The sequence below is a fragment of the Apostichopus japonicus genome, chromosome 17, assembly GCF_037975245.1.
Source record: "Apostichopus japonicus isolate 1M-3 chromosome 17, ASM3797524v1, whole genome shotgun sequence".
Lineage (NCBI taxonomy): Eukaryota > Metazoa > Echinodermata > Holothuroidea > Aspidochirotida > Stichopodidae > Apostichopus > Apostichopus japonicus.
The window spans coordinates 6,751,772-6,774,375 of NC_092577.1; the positions used below are offsets into that span (position 1 = coordinate 6,751,772).

At 36.1% G+C, this 22,604-nt stretch overlaps 1 protein-coding gene across 2 annotated transcripts in view; it reads right to left on the reverse strand.

The window, feature by feature from the left end:
• Positions 1 to 359: 359 nt before the first annotated feature.
• LOC139985126 (NLR family CARD domain-containing protein 4-like) overlaps positions 360 to 22,604 on the reverse strand; it is a 100,874-nt gene continuing 78,629 nt past the window's right edge. Inside the window, exons 5-8 of one of the 2 annotated variants that reach the window (XM_071999357.1) lie at positions 22,297 to 22,373; positions 16,136 to 16,197; positions 3,594 to 3,669; positions 360 to 2,377 (exon numbers count right to left, since the gene is read on the reverse strand). In XM_071999357.1, the coding sequence (XP_071855458.1) occupies positions 3,613 to 3,669; positions 16,136 to 16,197; positions 22,297 to 22,373 (196 nt within the window). In that variant the 3' untranslated portion in view covers positions 360 to 2,377; positions 3,594 to 3,612. Of the gene's footprint in view, positions 2,378 to 3,593; positions 3,670 to 14,934; positions 15,790 to 16,135; positions 16,198 to 22,296; positions 22,374 to 22,604 lie in introns of those variants that run through there. The other variant, XM_071999358.1, reaches the window with a different exon arrangement.

The window sequence follows — 22,604 nt, forward strand, 5'->3', positions numbered from 1 at the left end:
TAATATAAAAATGATCGATAGCTTACCTATCACATAATATTAAAATGATCGATAGCTTACCTATCACATCATATTAAAATGATCCATTGCTTACCTATCACATCATATTAAAATGATCGATAGCTTACCTATCACATCATATTAAAATGATCGATAGCTTACCTATCACATAATATTAAAATGATCGATAGCTTACCTATCACATCATATTAAAATGATCGATAGCTTACCTATCACATCATATTAAAATGATCGATAGCTTACCTATCACGTAAAATTAAAATGATCGATAGCTTACCTATCACATAATATTAAAATGATCGATAGCTTACCTATCACATCATATTAAAATGATCGATAGCTTACCTATCACATCATATTAAAATGATCGATAGCTTACCTATCACGTAAAATTAAAATGATCGATAGCTTACCTATCACATAATATTAAAATGATCGATAGCTTACCTATCACATCATATTAAAATGATCGATAGCTTACCTATCACATAATATTAATATGATCAATAGCTTACCTACCATGTAATATTAAATGATCGTTGTGGTTGATTCTCCTTTAGTCTCACAAACAAATAGAAACTTTCAGTGATGCAGTAAAATAAAAACTTGAAAGAAATAATACAAATGAAAAATGAAACACAGAGAATATACCATTGTATTTAACGTTTACTTAAAAATGTACAAAACTTTATCAGCGTTATTATATTCAATCTTGTTAAATTATGTAAGCTCATGTGATGGTTTCTTGTCCTGACAGCGAAGGCTTTATTTAGGACTCTTATAACAACGGAGAGCATCAGAAGACAAGGGTGAAGAGGGGGGGGGGGGGGGGTGACCACCTCTTCTGTTATATTGCTTGGTTTTGAATAATGCAACAGTATGTTATCTAGCAAACCATTGTCTCGGAGACGATATTTAACAAATTTAACACTAATATAGTCTCAACCAACTCAAATTATTACATACCGATTACGTCATATATTTCTTTAACATTCTGGTTAAAATGTGTAATGAAAAAGGGAAAAATGGATAAAGAGAAGTATAATGAAAAAAAAAACGTTTCTACTTGTTACAAATCGTAACACAATTTATATTGAATCATGACATCGTAGCCTGCTATAGGCCAATATACATTTCTGAAACATCGCGAGTGAAAGCATCCCTGTCAGAACTGTTCACTGTTAAATGAAATTTGAGTCAACAGATTATTGAAAATAAAATTAAAATAATCTGTTGGTAGAAAGAACAATACAAGGAACAGACAATTGCTATTGTTGGTGATTATTTCACATTCATATGTATAGAGTGAAGACACATGAATTATCATAAGTATACAATCACATGTGAAACATGATATAACTTAATTGCTTGTTGTACGTTGAACCGTTAAACGGATACGTTTATGATGAACCATAACTAAGGTAGTGATGCACACGATATATATATGTCATTGTCACTGCCCTTGGCAGTTCCAATGTGTTGTAATTCACTCTGTTGTCAATAACAAGGGTTAGGTTTCAATGACGTTTTCGTTTGAAGCCAATTAGCAAATATTAATGTTACTCACAAACTAAGGGCATCAACCCGACCCCCCCCCCCCTCCTCTCTCTCTCATATAACCTACATCCATTGTAACACTGCGGACATCTAACCAATTTGCCCCATATTCAGTACACTTGATGTGGTGATAATTTCATTCAAAATCCGTTGAAACATTTTGGAAAGCTCTTTTCAGGAATTGAATAATGTACAAGGGAAAAAGAACACGTGACACAAAAGAAATGTCGTGTAAATGACAGTAAAAGCATTGTTGATGTTTTAAGTATGTGTTCACATTATTTTAACTTTCTACTAAATTGGGAACAAAAACTAGACATGTATGGGTATAAAAGTAATATATTTCGTGAATTAAAGTAACGTATGTTTGCTTAAACTGTGTGTGTATGTGGCTGTGTATGTTTTGCACACTGTCTGAGTAAAAGTCATTATTATAAGTAACATACCATCCACTCATAATCAATTCATTCTGCAATGTACTTTCTATTATAAGTCAGGTACATGACTAAATCCCGTCCATCAGTACATATAGTCCTACTGCAGGAATAAGTGAATTGATGACGAAACAATCGTGCCGTGCGTTATATGCAAATGTGTCATACTGAAATTCAAATTGGAGGGTCTTGTTGACATCTTGAAGTGTTATTAGTATTAGACAACCTTCCAAAATAAATATAAAAGTTAAGGTGTTTGTTACTTCGTCCTTTCAAACTTGATACTAAAGTGATTTGATGAAGTCATCTTGATGTTGGCGACTGCCAGGCGATGCTCAAATTCTCCTATATCATTCCGGGAAGAACTGCAATATAGATGAATATCACGTGATGTAGGTTAAATCGATATCATTACAAATTCATTTTCAAACTCGATAACAAAGGCATTTAATCGGAGTAAACACTCCGGTACATTATTTTTATAAAAAAAACTAAAAAAAAAACTGTAAGTAACAAACACACATATGCTCGTTGTAACGTTGACTGATAATTAGGGACTAAGACTAATTGTTCAATTAGTACAAAGATATTAGCATATTGTATAGTAGAACTAATGCACCAGAGCAGAATGCGGCTTGGAAGCAGTGCGCCACCAAATCAGTACAACAGCAAAGAACCAGGGAAATATCTAAGAATAATGGAATCAGTTGCATGCAATACTTCGCGTCCATAATAGATAGTAGACCCTCTGACCCCATCACCCCACCCCCCTGACCCCCATCGATTCAAGAGTGTCTGACATTATTACCTCTGTTTCATACATACTGTAGCCACGTCTAATGATGTAGCAGATACCAATCACTACAACACTATACCAACATAGTATGATGCCATATAAGGTTTTACTTTCTATCGTAATATATAATAATTATATTATTAACTATAATAGCCTTATTCTATCACCTAATTGTATAATGAATTGTGACTTTAAATAACGTGGATGCAGAAATGACTTAGCAAATGAAGTATGTAGTGTGTTAACAAAATAACCTCTGTCTTTACAACAGACCATGGAATTCGTTATCTGTTTTAAATGTACCGTTCATACACTACAATTTCTTTATTACTCTTTCTTTGATCCTCAGCTGAACATTTAAAGGATAAAGGTCCCTGAATGATGCAACGAATCACCTAGCCCAGACTCAACTCTCTTCTTATTCACAGATTGAAATGATGTTTCACGTCCCTAGAAGTCGCGTCACCGTATTGAAATCAGATAATTTTCTTCATTAGTGTTTCTTATAATTACAACTTTTGTTTACATTTGCATTAAATGGAGAGAACTAATGCGTGATTTGTATCCATAACAGTGGTTGGAATACAAGACCAACAAGCACTAGATCCCAATATAACTGTTTCAGCGATATTACGAATGGTCGTTGATAAGCAATACATCTACTAGAAAGGAAGGTTATATATTCGCCAAAATTTGTTAACTTTTTTGATTGCTTATATCGACATAACTTAAAAGACAAAATGCGGAAGGTATATAGCATCTAAAGTTGAATGATGTTGACTTACAGTTTCTGCTTCCTCTACGTCATTCAATCAACTCCAGATTGGAAAATAACAGATTTATCAAAGGGAGCTGTGTTTTCTATATAAAATTAACAGAACATGTTTGGAAACATAAATTATCATTTTATAAAACAATGGATCAATATATAAAATTAGACCTGCACTGAGGAGCATACATGATCACCAATGTAAATTTAAAGGAGCGTTCAATAGATGTACCACTTTTTTAAAGGTGAATATCTTGAAAACAGAATAGTTATTGGAACGTTACCAGCTCAGATTTGCCAATTTATATTTAACTAAAACGTATCAAGACTTAAGTCCTGTCTAAAGAAAATATTTCATAGTTTATACCATTATGTTATAAGTTATATAAAAAACAAGAAATTGTTGTTATTCGACCCCTTGTTCACCCCCCTCCCCTCACCCCTCATCATCTACCATGACTTCAACACTCATGTTAGGAGTGCTCAAAGCATCACTGTAACATTCTTTCTCTTGCTAAGCTTGGAAATTTCTGTACCCCAAACTTGCCAAGACGATTGAATTTGCCCGTTGGGGTATAGTATTTGTTCATGTAAGCATGCAATGGTTTGCATCAGCTTTTTTAATTTATCACAGATATAACCAAACCTACCGAGTATTAATTTAAATAACATAGAGTTTGATCAACCTGAGGCACTGTCAATATATATTCAGGAAATAAAAGTTAGTTAAATTAAGGAAATATTCATTTTCTCGGCTCTAAAGATTTTCGTCGCCCGGACAGTTTTAGTAAGCGTTAGTCACACACATATATCAAATTAATATTTCAAAACTGTCGAATCTTGCTCCATTACTCGAAGGAATGAATACTTGACTATTACAAAGTAAAAGCGCATCCACTGTTTTTGCATAACATGATGCAGGAAAGTATTCAAATTCTAAAAAAAAAAATGATACTTTCAACAATTTTGTCAGAGGAATGGAAATTTATAACCACGTATTCTAGAACACTTTATATCACGTGAAATCAACCCATATACGATCAAAAATTATATCTGTATTCTTTGCCTTTAGACCTACATTGCCATTGCAGTCACATCTCTGAAACGAAGAGAATTATATATAACTGTGAGTGGATGAAAAGATGTTTAATAACACGTTAAACATATATCATTGAGTGTACAGTCAATGCATGAGATATCCATACATACACGTAAAACATTTAGTATTCAATGAACAGACAATGCATGAGATATCCATACATACACGTAAAACATGTAGTATTCAGATTACAGTCAATGCTTGAGATATCCATACATATACATAAAACATGTTAAATTCAGTGTAGAGTCAATTCATGAGATATCTATTCATACACGTTAAACATATAGCATGGAGTGTACAGTCAATGCTTGAGATATCTATACATACACGTAAAACATGCAGTATTCAGTGCAGAGTCAATGTATGAGATATCCATACATACATGTTAAATAAACATGTAGTATTCAGTATACAGTCAATGCATGAGATATCCATACATACACAAAAAACATGCAGTACTCAGTGTAGAGTCAATGCATGAGATATCCCCTCAATACCCCCCCCCCCCTCCCCAACCTCTCTTCATCGACACAGATGACACACCCTTAATGTTCTTTTTGCGCTCATGTCATTAGTTTAGGAATAGCTTAGGAATAAGAAGTATGAGATATTTAGTGCAAAACACATTGATCCAGCTTCATAGCTTAAGATATAAAATATATATAAATAAATATACTTCGGTACTTTGTGCAATCATGTTACCGTCTACTTAAGAAAATCCATGGGGGCAAGCACACAATTGTACAAAATAATTATTAACCGGTTTATAATCAACCAATTAACCGATTAATCGTCATTAATTAAACTGTTTTGTCAGTTGTCTGGGACTGGGGGGGGGGGGTGCATTGTTCTGAAAGGAGTCTCAATAAGTACAAGCTCAACCATTTCTTGGTCTTGGGTGGGTCCTAGGAGAGGTGCAGGATTGTAAATGGGTTCTAAAAAGAGTCTAAATAAGTACAAGCTCAACCATTACTTAGATTAAGATGGGGAGAATTTTCTCTTGTTTTTTTTGTGGGTTGGCTTCGGTGGATGGGTAAAGGAGTGCGGCGAAGCCCCTGTAAGCTGCAGCATTTCAGATAGTTAATTACCTCAGCTGGTAGTTCTGGAGCACATAAATGTCAGAGAGTAATTTTAAGCTGCACCGTTTCTTGGAATTCTTGTTCTCTCGTAGCAAGTTTAAAGCACTAAAAATACATTTTAGAGAAGGCATATATGTCTCCGATATGTATTCTAAGCCCTGGTGGGGGGGGGGGGCTGGGACTTCCGCTGTGACAATTTTCATATACTCAGTTCTTTAAAGCAGAAAAACGCACTGGAATATAATTAAGCCCGTACGGTGGTCCAGGGGCCATGCCTGTGGCAGAGCGTCCATATAGTCAAGGGGGCGAATGCCCCCCCCCCCCCCTGACGGAATCAAATGGACTGCTGGCGCCCTTTTCAGCTTTTACCACTTTTCACTTATTCGCGATTATTGACTTTTTTATTGCACTCTCATCTACCTATTGACATTTGTCACATTTTGTTGGTGTAATTTCCTGACAAAATGCTCTAACGGCGGTCTTTATTTTATCGGCACTTTCCTTGTGGGAAGCTATTTTCAAGAACTGTACGGGTTTTCAATCTATTTTTAGACGATACGCCACGCGCAGTGGCTGAAATAGTAATAAATACCAAACTTTTAGTCGGCATGCAGTGTACGTTATACGCCGCTCCATGATCAGTGTGTTGAGTAGTGCAGTAGGTTACAACAGGCACAACAGGCATTGAGTCAGGGCTAGGAAAACATGAGCACTCACAAAGATACCACAGGGATTGTGATTAAGCGCATGTACTTGAAATACCCATATAAACTTCCGAGTTATCACAAATGGCGATGGCACCTATATATTCTTCGATTATCTGCAAATTAGCAAGGCCTGGAAAGGGTCATTTCCGGCGATTTAGGGCATATATCTTTTCTCAAAAAATGTTTGTACGCTCCGCGCCAACCTGTGGTGGCGCTCTGCTTATATATTGTCAAAAGCGCCATTACAGACCATTCTTGCCCCCCTGACCAATACCCCTAGCTCCGCCACTGGGCCAAGCCCCCGGAACCTGTAGCATTGGGATATAATTCTTACTCTTTTTTTTTGCTACTTTGGTTTTCAAGGGCGACAATCCCAAAATTGCATCATTTCAAAAACAATATAACATGAGCGGACCTATCGTCCAAGTAATCCTCCAGAGCTTTAGGGACTATAGATCAGAAGATATATAAAGGAAAATCGTAATGAGTTGGAAAATCAAGAACAGTGAAAAAAACTTCCAGCCTCCACCAATATACAGGGATGTGCCCAGGCCTTCCTGAGTGCTGGGAATACTGATCGCCGTCCTGGGGGAAGGGGCGATTTTTGAATGTGCTCAGATGCTAAATGCTGACACTTGTGTAGCTTTTAAACACTTACACAAGTACTAGTTTTGCTAACATTTTACATTTTTTTTTAGTGAAATATATTACGTGTATACCTGGTAAAAGTTATTAGTTTGTTTCAAAGAGATTTTACAAGGGACCGATTGAGAGCCGTTAGTAATGTTTCTCGCATGCGTAACTGATGCATTATTAGTGTGTATAATTTTGGCAAAGGCTAGGCCCAATTTATGTTGAATATATTGTTAGTAATGTCGGGATTTTAGATGAAAATAGTGCTGGGCGGGATTCACGATTTTTAAGACAGTGCTGGGCGAATTTTATTAGTGCAGGGCGGGGCCGCCCAGTGCCGCCCAGCGTGGGCACATCCCTGTATATATATTGAAAACGTAATGAGAAGGAAAATCTAGAACAGTGAAAAAACTTTCAGCCTCCACCTGGATTCGAAAAAGCCTCCAACTTTGTACGCAGACACCCTAACCACTAGGCTATGGACGCTGATTGTATGTCCAGAGGTTCGAAACCGGTAAGGAACATAGTATCATATATATATATATATATATATATATATATATATATATATATATATATATATATATATATATATATATATATATTGATGTGTATGTTTTTATATTTCTTAGTCTTTGGTTCTTTGTTTATGAATATCTGAAATGTTGTAATGGTGATAATTCAAAGGAATAATATATGCGCCGGATTTTTGTAATGGATTCGAGTAAGATATTTTTTACGGAAGCTATAAGTGAACATATTATTTGTTTAACGTTGTAGCAATATTATTGTAGGAACTATGAATATGACCGCTTGTGATTAGTCTCAGTAGGTGATGATAATAGAATCAACTACAGCCCACTTCTTACTTGTATAAGAAACTGAAGGTGGTATGTGCGTCATGAAATATGTAATAAGTCTGATTTAAGTTCCGATGCTGGTTAAAAAGTTACCAGGTTTTTAATGAGTTCAAGCATCTATCAAAGTTATAATAATTCATCAAACTGGTGAAAACTATTGAGTGCTATTTGATGGCGATTAAGTTGATACTGTAAACGTAACCAGCTATGTTAATGCTACATTCGTTAAGTTAGTCTTGTCATCCAACCATTGCTGTAAACGGACCATCCAGCTTCTCCAAAGGAGATTCTACTGCACATCTAATATGCTTTCAACAAAATGCAGAAAGCAATATACGACAAAGGCTTATAATCTTTATATCTGTGACGCAGTATCTTGAAACATTCGGTGTCATGTGGTCGTGATATTTTGAACATTGTGTTCGTATACAGCGTCACAAAATACGTGTCTAGTTATTTGGTTACCATGGTATCTAGACAACAGAACGAAGCAGTGGTATCATTGCCGTAGCATACTGATTGGTATTGTGGTCTTGTTGTAAATGTGCGTGGAAAGTGAATTAATCACAGCTCTACCGAATAATCGGTAATGATTTACTCTACAGAGCGAATCTGATGCCACTAAAATAATATCTTTGCAGGATCTTCTTTTACATTTTCTTTCAAATAACGAATAAAACAATAAAGTTACGAATTTCAAAATAGTCTTCAAGTTACTTCCATTTTATCAATAAACGTACCACCTCTTTCTTCATTTATATCAATCGCCAAAATGTCCAGCATTTGCATTCTGGAAAACGGTGAGTCTGATGTTCACAAGCAATTTTGTTTATCTATGCACTCCACACACAAATGATAGGCAATAAAAACCACTTTCTGATATGATTTTATAACCATACAAAGAACAACAATGTTAAATCGCGCTGCTTCGCATCGGTCACCATCCGTTACATTACCAGTTCATCCTCATTTCTGACCTACAAACTGCAGGTATTTAATGTCATATACACATTACTGTACGTGGAGCCGTCGCACAAACATTTACCTTGATCAATTTGAGTTAATCATTGATAATATTGAAGATTGAAGAAAGAGTAGCAAAAGTGAACTTTTACAATTTCTGTACTTTACGATGTTTTTGCTACAATCTGCTGGTATGTAAACTTGACTGTGAAAGGAATGAGAAGGACTTGAAAACATAATGTTACTTCAGTCCACCAGGGAAAATTAAAGTAAGATTTGTAATAAACAAATATCCATGACACTAAATGTGTGGTACACAGATTGTCTAAATCTGGATGAACGACAAATAATTCACTGATTAGGAGCAGTCACGTGATTGTGACAACATATTTTGATATCTTAGTTAGTTGCAGGGTATCCAATAATTCTGCGAATTTTTCACGGTTAGGTCAATTTACAACCTATGACGTAATAGGCAGCTTTAGTTAATGGAAGACCAACTTCTCCTTACACCAGAGAAAACGAAAATATTACTATAACCAGTGAAAACCAGGGAACCTGCTACAAAGACAAATATGCAAGGGAAGCCACAGTAAGCTACAGGATCGGCTAAACGGACTTTTCTTACGACTGTTGTATGTGCCATGATGAACATTTGCCGCGACATTAAATGAACATAAACAAGAACAGTACAGCATCGAGACGGTGAAGTTAAAGCGGGATATGTTCAGTACATTCCTTAAGGAGAAGACATTATTTGATTAAGATATTTGTTAATGTCATTCATGTTTACTACAGCTAAGTTTTGTTTCAGAAGAATAATACCAATGTTTCACGAGGATGTATCGTGGTATGTTGGAAACATTAAGCAGCGTTTCAAGATCATACACGCTACTAGTGTTCTACTAAATGTTGAAATGATATGCTTGGTTGTTAATAATCATACCAATGCTCATGATATACTTACAGAATGTTATTACAAAAATATATTTTAAAGATATGTATTTCTTTTGACATCCAGATTTTTTTTTTCAGTTTGTTTCTACGTTTGGCTACGTGATACAACAGTTTACGTGAGTTGTTCCTGTATTATTTGGCGCCCTCAACTCTCCACCCAATCCTAGACACTTATGATAGGCAATGAATGAGGCTGGAAGGTCCAGGTGTGGCAATATAATAACCTTAACAGTTGAAGATAATTATCAAGATACAATAACCGATGACAAATGATGAGTTTTTAATCAGATTACCAGTTACCGAGTATACCGTAGTTGGAACTACTCCACTCCAACCCCCCACCCCTCCCACTCCATATCCTGACTCCTTCAAAATTGTCTAATTTACATATGTTTGTGTCTGTTCAAACAAGAGGGAAATAATACGAATATGTGTCTTATATTCATATTTTGTCAAGTGATTGCATATGTGTTGGTTACCATGGTATCTGTACAACAGAACAACAAAGCGGGTTAGTAGAGTTGTACATACTACTGCAGGGTTTCTTTCTATTTTGTAATTAATTATTCCCATTTAACACGAATGCAATAATCACCATCCCCCCCCCTTCCCCTCTAAAAATAAAATAAAAAAGAGTATTAGATCGGAACACTTGCGATGTCATTAATGAAAATAGCTCCTCTTCGGCCTTCATACATACACATTACACGCAAAAAAATGGAGTGTTGAATTTGAACACTTTCCAGGTGTAACCGTTCACCCTACACCTGAAGGGTTACTCTGACCCTGAGTAGGGTTACATAATTCATGTAGCGTGTATTTTTTACACCTGCAGAAAGTGTACTTTCAGTTCGAGCATTCCGATTGGTCAAACCTCCCATCAGCTGGATTCTTAGTGCAAGTTAAGTGTTTAAACCCCTGACAACATTTAAATGTACTATAGTAACCACGACCATATATACGTGCAAGCCACATAACGTTACGTACTCAGTGTGCGATAACAAGCTACAATGGCATGGAAAATGACGTTATAGGAGACTGGGACCTGGGAGAATTGATTGAAAAATTCGGAGGTATGATTTGATATTATGTAAGTGAACGTGAAAAGAACGAGATATGCTTAGAGACCCACGACTAAGTTGGGTAGACGAATGCATTTGAATCGCTTGCGTTACGTAGACCTAACGTTAAAGTCATACGATAAGTTAATATAATAGGCTAGGTGCTATTTGTCATAGTCAACTGATAATTGTCAACGAATCTGTGTAACCTACATACAAGTAAAATTAAACGGAATTGCCTACGGACGGACGGAGGACTTTGATCTAGGCCTTTTATGTAACCTAGTGCATTATATTCCTTGTGGGCGTTAACCGTAACTTCGTATACCCTGCGAGTCACTTTTTTAAGTAGTAGTAGTACTAGTAGGACATACTTAAGCTATTTCAAGGCAATGCATTTTTAATAGCATCGGGCATGGGCCTATAGTTACGCTGGTACTATGTTTAATAAGGGATAAACATATATTCATGTAATGCAATATATAATTACCACTAATTGCCATTTTAGCTTGTAAGTTGTAGCAAGTAGGCCGAAGCTGATGTGGATCGGTGATACTTTTAGACCTAGGCCCAACCATAATTTAGCGATATTATGGAAGTGATCTAGCTGTTATAGTTCATAGCCATCTACACAATTGCATACAATGGGAGTGAGCATTGTTTTAAGCATTGTTAACATGATGCATTGGTTGTAAAAGTTGCCTACATTGTCTGATGAAAGTTTAATGCAAGTTCCTGTTTGACAAGGAATCACTATAGGCCATCTGGCTTTCTAGTTTCAAACGTGCTTGAAGAAGACAACCACAACTGATTAAATTGTGTGCATTTTCTCTAGGAATGTCAATGTTTTGTGAGGGGTACATGTAAATAACTGCTTATGCTCCAAGAATGTTTTAACACAACTTTATTATGATGGGAATTTTCTTTTCTTTTCTTTTTTACTTAGGTAGCATCAACTTGGAATTCTATTTGCAAAAGATTTCAGAAAGACCTCAGCAATATGTGTTACTTCTTGGAGGAAGCAAAATACATCCTCAGCAGTCATTTGTGATCATCGAGAGACATGCGCTACCCCAGAGGACATTTATGAAGCCATTGATGTTGCTTCAAATGATTCTACGCGTTAAATCTGAATTATACCAAATTGCAAGTTTCGGTGCCTGGGAAGTTTTCCAAAAAGTTGTCTACCAGTTGCCTGGTGGTGTGAAGTGCAACCAGATTCGAGATTTTTATGCTTACCGTGCCAACAAAAAAGACAAAGTAACTGCAGTTTAGCAGTTGTCATAGACAGCACTCCACGTTTCCTCATCTCACGGATCAGAATGTATGTAAAGTTGTTGCTTATTTGGAATTGTCTTTGGGAAGAGTTGTTTCTTTGTGTTTAATTTGGAATACCAAGGGCACGAGCCAACAACAAAGACGAAGTAACTGCAGTGTAGCAGTCATCAGAGACAGCACTCTACGTTTTCTCATCCCACGGATCAGCATATATCTAAAGTTGTTGCCTATTTGAAATTGACTTTGGGAAGAGTTGTTTCTTGTGTTTAATCTGGAATACCAAAAGGCATTTGCCAACAACAAATACATAGTCACTGTAGTGTAGCAGTCATCATACACAGCACTCCATGTTTTTTCATCCCATGGATCAGAATTTCTCTAAAGTTGTTGCATATTTGAAATTGACTTTGGGAAGAATTGTTTCTTTGTGTTTAATCTGGAATACCAAAAGGCATGCGCAAACAATAAAGACCAAGTAACTGAACTGTAGCAATTGAAAATGTTGGCACTTTTAAGTTGACTTCATTCCACAAGACAGTACTTTTATAGCCTAAATTGTTTATTTTACATTTAATGGGATATAATATATGGACCTCTGGAATAGGAAGGTAGGTAGTAGGGTTCTTAATTGCTGAAAATCGCACATTCTGGATTGTTTGTGTTGTCATTGCTTTTTGCTCTCTCTTAAATGTACCTCTCTGCTGTGAGCGATTCAAACATGCATCCATATATTGTTTACCTAATTACTAGATAATAATTAACCTAAAACCTGTATAAAATATTTACTAAATGGGTGCTATGTAAACTTCTCTTGCAAAATTTTACATAACAGTGTTGTATTTGCGTTACATAATAAACATGTAAAACTGTACAAACCAGTAGTTAAGTAATTTTTACTTAAATGTTTAAGTGTTCTTATTTCACATGAAAATTAAGTATAATTTTACTTAACCTGTGTATCACGTTTTTTGAATTTATGGGATTTGGGGTTTGCAATTTCACCTGCAATTGTCAATTGAACATCAGTAAGGTGTTGGCTATATTCAACACGCAAAAAGTGTAAGAATAGCCAGACATGTGGTGTTACTACAGCTCTCCCATCAACTGAGTAATAAACACCTTTGAAGAGCTAAATTTAGGTGACTGGGTGTGACAATGACACCTGCAAGTGTTGATAAATTCAACACCAGCGAGGTGTTAGATTTTCAACACTCGGAAAGTGTAAAATTAGCAAGGAGGGTGTTGTCCCTGTACGAGCTAGGCTGAAGTGTTTGATATAACACTTATCGATTACTTTTCAACACTTCATTTTTTTGAGTGTACGTAGATCATGGCAAGCATTACCATTCAGAAGAATATACTAGAGTTTATTGGTTTCAAATAAAAACCAGACCCGTCCTTTCATTATATCTAAGCCTGCTAGACCCATACACTTATGTTAGTTACGTTTACACTAATATGGATAAATAATAATTTAAGCCAGTGATCCTTCAATTCCCCTGAAGAATTTTAAGGAACAAAGTTAATTTATTAGCAAGATATAATTCCACAGGAAGAATACCATAATGGATATTTGAGTTGTTTCTTCTACAATCTGCTGGTAACAAACTTGGCCGTAAAATGAAAGATAAGGACCTTGAAAAAAAATGTTACTTTATTTCACCAAAATCACACCAGGTTAGATGAGAGTAGGCATGGATTTTAATGGAATGGAAACAAACAATTAAAACATGACACTTAATTTGTGGGACACAATATTGTCTGAATTTAAATAAACGATAAATAACTCACTAGTAAGTAGCAGTCACAACATAACTACATATCTTAATTAGTTGCAGGGCTATCCAGTTATGTTCGCACATTATATGGATTGTTCAAAGATATGACGTATTACGTACCATGAAGCTTTATTTAATTGCTTTAAAACGTCTACCCAGTGACTTAATTTTCAATTTTATTTGAGTTGAACACTACAAAAGTATAGAAACAAACTCAACATAAGTTTTTAGAGTCAAATTCCACATACATCTGTTCCTATTACTAACTTCCAATTTTCCCCATTCCATTCTGTGCATTTGACCAATTCGCAAAATACCATAGAAATAGTTTAAGGTAATTTGATAAGCCTATTACTTGATCAAGACCAACAATTTAAAGTAATATATATTAGTGTAAAAATCATGCATGGGAAACCCACGTCTCACACTAATAAAAACAATTTAAAACATGTCAATGTCTATATAAAACCAGGGAGTTGGTACAGTAAGATACAGGGTCAGTTAAATGGTCTGTTACAACATAAATCAGGAGTATGGCTGTAAACGCAACATGACGAACGTAATAATACTACGTACGTCATATTATCACGTTCGTACGTGATAACTATTACGTACGTAAGTAGTATTATTAAGTACGTACGTGATAATTATTGCGTACGTACGTAATCCTTGTTTTTGACCATGTCCTCTCTAGACCTTCGTACTTTCACAACCTCTCAAAATAATAAGACGGTATATGTCAAAAATGATTGACATATACGTAACAAACCTTTATAGGCTATGTATCTTTACAATATTTGTAATACTATCTCACTGATAATTTCACTTATATGGAAGTTGTACGAGTGTTTCAATATAGAACAAATCATTGGATGGGCTGAATAAGATTCATGAAAACAATGCTCGCATATCAAGACCCTCCGCCCCCCCCCCTCCCCTTCATTCCCTGTTCTAATCCCTCAATTTTGTCTTCTTTCTTACACGACGATCTGAATTCTGCTTTTCTCTAAATGTGGCAAAAGATCACATTGCATCTAAAAAGGCTGAAACTACTAGAATTTAGTATCCTTCACTCATTGCTGTATGTTTACACGCAGTGACGGGCCTGACGGCTGTCTCGAAATGGGTTTATAAAACACAATAAGAGTGATTTTGTTCATATACTTTAATCTTACTGAACTATTCGAATATTCTCTAACAGTGTGTAAGGATACAGTATTGTAGTATATAGCTGGAGTCCCAGTTTTTCATGTTTTGTACGAAGTGTATATTATTTCAGACATTTCTGATTTGAAAATATATTAAATCACATTTTGATGAAGAAATAACGGGGATAATATGAAGAAAAAGTGTTTCCAATTGAAGACTTGAAGTTTTTAACGTTAGTTTCGTTGTCCAACTATCTAATATTTTAATATATAATTAATATAAAGAAGTGGCCATGTTATTTTTTATTTAAAGTTTATTTTCCAGTGGTAGAAGAAACTAAAGAAAAGTAATCCAAATATATAAGTCTTTTTTAAAGGATTATATTTCACCTCTTTGAGGGTGAAATGGACACCACGTAAATAATGCTAAAGCTGTGGTATCCTTCAACAATCGAGTAGCCTGTACATAGTTTCATTGTGTTATCTTTTAAGTAGATAAATAGTAGATAAATATTCATAGATATTCACTATTTTCTGATGAAGGTTTTTTCTTCAATGTAGCAAAATATTAATACAATGCTGATTTAATGAAAACTTAGCATGTGTGTCTCGTTTCTGCCAGCCAGCATTGTGCCTTTGTATATACCTGTAAGAGAATATCTTGAATAATGCAACACATTTGTGGTTGAGTAATAAGGGACACACAGGTTACATTCAGGTAGAAAAGGCAACAATAATAAAAGAAATCTGACCAACGTTTGAGAGCAGGAGCAAGAAGATGTCTGTAAACTTCTGTTGTTTAAAGTTTTTTTTCTGTTTATCATAATCTAATTCAAATGCTACCATCAACTAAGTGCATTTTACTGATTATGTTGTCACTATTATTTATTTTATATTTACTGGTAAAGTAATACAGAGGGCAGGTTAGCTCAAATAAGCTGACCAGAATGCATTATGAGAAATAGCTGTTAGAAAGGCGCACAATCTCTTACCTGCCATAGACCGGTCTGTAGATTGAGGCGACGAGAACCATTAAGATCTTGATTGTCCAATACTATTGAATAAAAAGAACGAAATTGATGAAAATGCAAGTGCCATATAAATCTCTCTTTTTTTCTTGTCCTTTGTTTTGGGAGGGGGGGGGGGGTTGGAAGGAAATATTAAACATTACATTCACCAGATTTATGTTGGCCCTCGATGATACCGTCATATCAGCTGAGAAATCAATCTGGTTGATTCCTTAAGTTTGATCTTATTAGTTTATTATTATTATTATCATCTCAGTGGTGTAGCTGATCAGTTTACAATCATTATATACATCAATCTCTCTACTAGTACCTTATATGGAGGAGGAAGGTATGTATAATCTAACATCGTGTTATTATGACTTGACATGCACAATTGTAACATTGAACAATAACGCTGTCCAAATTTCTGAGTAATTTTAAGAAACCTACATTAAAGTATGTTATTAACAGAAATGTAAATGGAGACAAACAACACTTACGTGCAAACACATATTAATGAAGATACCATTCTCAATATAAATTATGTTTTGTGTCGTGGTTTGTCTTTCAGATCATCAATAAGGCCGTGACAAAACTACAACACGAACAAAACAGAAAAATCAGCAGCAATTGTATACAATTACTATAATTGCTAAGTTGAAATAGAACAGACCATTGCAACGTCCCTTTGTTTCTGTTTGTTTACTTCTTCTGATTACGGAATTTGAATGCGAGCCTAGGCTATCGCAACCGATCTTACACAGTTATCATAATTGCAGTGCGCACTCTGTTAATAACCGGTCGTTTACCTGTCCAGAACTACCCACCTGCTGTCCCTAGTTTTACGGTTATGATTCAGCAACAATTCTGAGGACGATATGACAAATGCTCATTTCCACTTAACTCGAGACACACGTATCTAGTTTGAATAACCACGATAACTTCTTTTTCATAGTAGACTACCATGGCCTGCAGCATAGGTGCATCCATGGCAGTTTACTTGATCCAAGCGAAGGATGGATACTTTCTCTTGGGCATCATATTTATTTAATGAGTAAGAACATTGAACATTCGATAAAAAAACATAATTGATATTTTTTGGAATTTACTCGTTGACCGATGAAGAAGACTAATTGAATTTTATCTACTCTGAATTGCTCTCTTAACTACTACTTGCAAGGTCAATGGTTACTCTAAGAAACACAGTAAGCTGCCTTAATCAAACATATTGAATCTTTTTAGGACATTTTAGCATCTCAGCGAAATTCAAAGAAAATGATAAGTTCCAACTGCGACAGATACTACGCGTTATAGGGAGTAAAGTATACATCGTTACCTCATCAAGTATATAATACCGATGTGAAACTGTATCGAATCGATAAACAGTATGTATATTGATCATGTAACGTCACTTCCCTGTCTGGTGGGGCAGTCTTTAATGATGGGGTTGGCGAAAGAGAATTTCGACAAAAAGATGACAATGGAGAAGATGCTAAAGTGCTCGTGGCACAGTGGTATCGTTTATTCAGACTTCCATCTCCTTACTAGGTTCATTAAAAATTCTTACACTTATCCTTGATTACGCTGAACGTAACTGTTAACGCAATTCCTCAACGCGGCGTCTAAACGCAGCGTAGAACACTGCACTAAACGCAACGCCCAACGAAACGTCCAACGCGGCGCCACACGCAGCGTATAACGCAACGTATAACGCGGCGATAAACGGAACCCCAAACGCAGCGTCTGAATACGAAAACAGATTCGAAGCTACAGATTTAACTTAACGGTGCCTGCAATGCCGTTAATCGATGTACATATACTAAGAACCAATCGATGGACTAAATGGCAGTTATGTATCTTTCTGATAGCTGACCTAGGCTATTCACTAATGTTCCTACTTACGGACTAACTGAAATATATCCAATTACAGCAGAACACTGATCTCTACTAAAGTAAACGCATTGTCACGCAGTTCAGAGCGCTACTAAATAACGTAAAGTTATAACAGTCGGTCAATAACGTTACTCCTAAATAACTGGGCTTAATCTCCCTCAGTGCAATAGCGCAGTTTTGCTAACAATTTATACAACTCACAAATGTAGTCAATAATATTCTGAGCGCTTACAATATCTACGAACAGTTATACACTGTGCCGTGGTATTAGAAACCTACCAACTTGGGTAATAGAAAAATGATATGATAACGTACCGTACGTAGACGTCTTGAGAGATTTTGTAAAAGAGTCCCACGCTGCACGTACCATCAGTTCCTTTTATACTAGCCTGAAACAATGGCTTAAGTTTACGCGCGCGAGAATGTTCTACTTAGGGGATAAATACGAGGGGAACCGGTCTTAAATTTGATTTGAGACAGATGATGACGTCATCGAGGAGGCTGAGCGGACCGAGGCGATAGCCGAGGTCCGCTGCCCTTCTCGATGACGTCATCAGAGGTCTCAAATCAAATTTAAGACCGGGTACCCTCGTTTTTATCCCCATTCATAAATGACCCTCACAAATGTTAGAAAACGGCATTTTTCGCTAATTTTTTGCTGATCTGTATTTAATTCTCCTTATGCCTCCCTTGATCTTTTTCCTGAATGACGTAATAGTCACCTCATGTAAAACAGCACTTTCTTCCGACGAACATTAAGAGTGAAAAAATACGAATGAGGCAGTATCGTTTGGTCTTAAATTTTGGTACTTTAATCAATTCAAACACTCAAAATGGAGGGAAATGACAATTAAATAAGATCAAATAAACAAATTTCTAAAGATAACGTTTTAAAACTTATTTTTGATCTACCAAGTCAAATTGCGCAATAAGCAGATGCTGAGTTGTGTGTGTTCTGGAAAGTCCGTAAACGCTACAACAGTTAGGCTAGCAACGTTGCCTGTTGCTAACATTCTTTTGAATAGAACTCGTCTATCCCTGGTCGGTAGAGGAACCGTTCAAATAAACGTTTACTGGGCCTGAGAATGAGCAATTTTTGAAGAGGTTCCGAGCTCCATTGTATGATTGTTCGACAGGTTTGGACTTGTAGTAACCGCAGTGTTATTGCGAGTCTGAAAGATCGCTAGGCCTAGTCCCTGGTCAGTCATGTCGTTACTGCTAGAAGCAGTAGTAGGCCTAGTGCTTACGTTATTGCTAGGCTTAGCGACAAGGTTTCTTCTGATATAGTGTCAACATTGGACGCTTAACGCTTCGGTTCTTCGTTAAAGAACCTCGATAAGGTTGCTGACATTGACTCTAGCTCAAAATTAAGCTAAAAATTAATCCCTAAGTCATTCATGTTACTCGAAGTATTTAGCTAGATGATTTAAGAAGAACGTACAGTGTGTATTGAGACTCGGTGTGTGTGAAAACATATACAGTACTACTGCTGTAACTAATTGCAAGTAGGCTATATATACTGTACAGCATTCTTTTGCAATTTGAAACATTTCTTTGCCCATAAATATATTTGCATATACTAATGGCAATGCACACCATGTCTTCATTTCTTTTAATTATGACTTCATGATTGCCACGGCAACAAACCAGTGTTTGTCTAACATTTCGATCCTGAAGCAATTCTCCTCTCTATGCATTCGACCAGTCTCGAATCGCATTCGAGACTGGTCCAGTATACAGAAAGTTGGTTTAGGCATTTATGAATTCAAAATACACCGCCTCAGAGTTGCGGTCACCAGTCTTCCGGGGACCGAAAGGTCACAATTGCTTACGTCATAGTAAACATCTTAGGAGAATTATAACATTACATAAACAGTTAATACAGCTTAAAGAATAGCTTTCAAAGTTTCAATACTACGCAGGTTCGGTTACAAAAGCTTGAAAATGTAACTAATACTTATCAGATCCAAAATAAAGCCTTTTTTATGCATTTCGCTTTGCAGCTTTACAGAACAAAAAATGTAAATTAGATATTTTTCTTTGATTGTTTAATGTTATCAAAGGGTGCGATGCGAATCCCCAGAAGCTGCAGAATTTTGAGAAATAGTTGTCAGGAAGAAGCTTAACCTCAAATTTTATACAGAGCGTTTCCCAGAGCCCGGAAGCGGGTCGAGGGGCTAACGCTCAGTGAAAAAGCAGCATATCTAATATTTCTTGTTCTCTTATAGCGAGTCCAACCACAACACCTACGTGTACATAAGATAGAGGAATTAAATTTCTCTGGAAAATATTTGAAGCACTGGTTGTTTCCACGAGGGGAAGCGCCTCGGAGAACACATGTTATCAATAAATGATATTTCTCTAGAATGTATTCCCAGTAGGCTAGTGGGGATCCGTTGGACTTACGCAGCAGCGTTTTGCAGATATATTGAAGTAATTGTGAAACACTGAAATATATTTGTGAGAAGTGCTCAATTTTCAGCGGATTGAAGTGCAAGGCCCTGATGAAGGGGTGGGGCCAAGCATCATGAATCTGCTGCATTTTATTTACCTAATATTATCCAAATTTGGGGAAATATAAACGTAAGGGAGTAACAGACAAACCGATTCTGTTTTCCTTTCTTCGTTTTTGTATTATAACTCTTACTTTCTTAAGTGTACGACCATGATAAATTTATCTTCAATTTGTCAACCGACTTAGCATCAATTTGAGACCGAGCGGTGTGACACCCATACCATTGTTTGTATAACCTATGGGGTCGCGTTCTCGAATGATAATAGTGAAATTCTATTTTCCTGTTTCCAAGTACAGCGTTAGTGTAAGCAAAGAACTCTTTCAGTATCATATTAGTCTCACTAGACGTTCGCTCTTAACTGTACGATTTACAAAAGATGTTCATATGATAAGGAAAATGTATAATCAAATGTCTACAGATAATTTAACTCAATTTATGCTTGGTTGCCATGACAACTATGTGAAACAAAAGAAATAGGTACCCGTTCTGGAACAGTTAATGAGTGACACACCATTGTATACCTCCGTGCTTTATTTCATCTATAGAAGTGCACAACTAAATAAAAATGTGGTTTTAAATACACATATAATTCTAAATGCTTTCCTTCATATCATCACCCACTTTTTATTTATACTATTATTTTATTAAGGCAAATCATGCATGGATGTTAATTTTTGCCAATTCATATAGATTTTACTCTTGCCAAGCGCCCATCGCGGGGGTGATGGAGTGTCTCCCCCCCCCCTCCAAAAAAAAAAAACACTACCACTCATTTCAAACTAACTCAGAGTAGTTATAGCCCAATGTTGCGTTTCGACCTAGATATTGGACATAACTAAATATCATTTGAAGTCTAAAGTTCCTCTTGTCTGGGGAAGTACCACAGACCACCCCCCTCCCACCTCCCAATATATGATGTCGGCTTTGACGACCCTCTGCTCCTGTACAACACTGCAGAACGAGTGTCTTATTTTTGCCTTTATAAAGTCTTTATGGTAATGCTACCCATCAGAATATTTCTAGTACGGTACATCTAGTACCAACAGTTCCGATACATGTTTGGTCTATGTTTTGTTTTCATTTATGTTTTAATACACTTTGCATCCATTTCAGAGAAACAAAAACTTCGTTTGTAGAACTTGCAAAAGAATTAAGTTACACTTTGCGGCGTTATTCTGCATTTCAGATTGGAAGAATGGCTTTAAGCGGAGGTGTGGATTTGTTTAGATGTGTGTGTTTGTCGTGAGGGGGGGGGGGGTGGTGGGTGTAGGGGGTTGACAGACTCCGAGGCGCACAACATTACTTCAAAACCTTACAAAGTAATTGTCGCAGAGTAATTAAGTTTCCCAAAGTGTATGATACCATTACTTTTTGGAAAGAGATTTAAAGCATCAGTTGATTTGATTGCTACTCTCAAAATCATCTTAAAGGGCAGTGATCTCGAAAGAGCGAAATGTAAGACATATGAATCATCCCCTTAATCAACCAAGCTTAGCAATATTAAGTGTTGTTACATTTCTATTATTTCATTTGTTGTTTACTGTCAAAATACTCTGTTTTGGGTGTCTCCTTCATTTAAAATTGAAATGATGTGTTGCTGATCCATTACTCTCTTGTATGTGAATCAACAACACTCTACATGTCAAAAGAAATTCACAAAGTTGGCTGGTTGGTTAAGCCTTTAAATGAATGTAAGAAATTTGAAATTTGTCCATTATGACGTCATTGTGACAATACCTTTCACGTTTCTTGACTTCAAGGATGATGGAATGGATCCAACCGGAATAGTGTCTGGCAGATCGTAGTAATTAAACCTATAGAGAGAGGTAGAGTAATCATAGTGTTAGATGTAGAAGACGTAGAGGAATGTCCTCCTAGTCAGGTTTATTATCAAATCAATGACGATAAAAAAGGAAACAACAAAATAACAAATAAATAAATCACATCTGATTGATCATTCTGATCAGAATTTATTATAATCACAAGTCTTGTGTTTCAACGATCCCAAGAAAACTAAAATAGAATGGATCATAGAATTGAAGTGT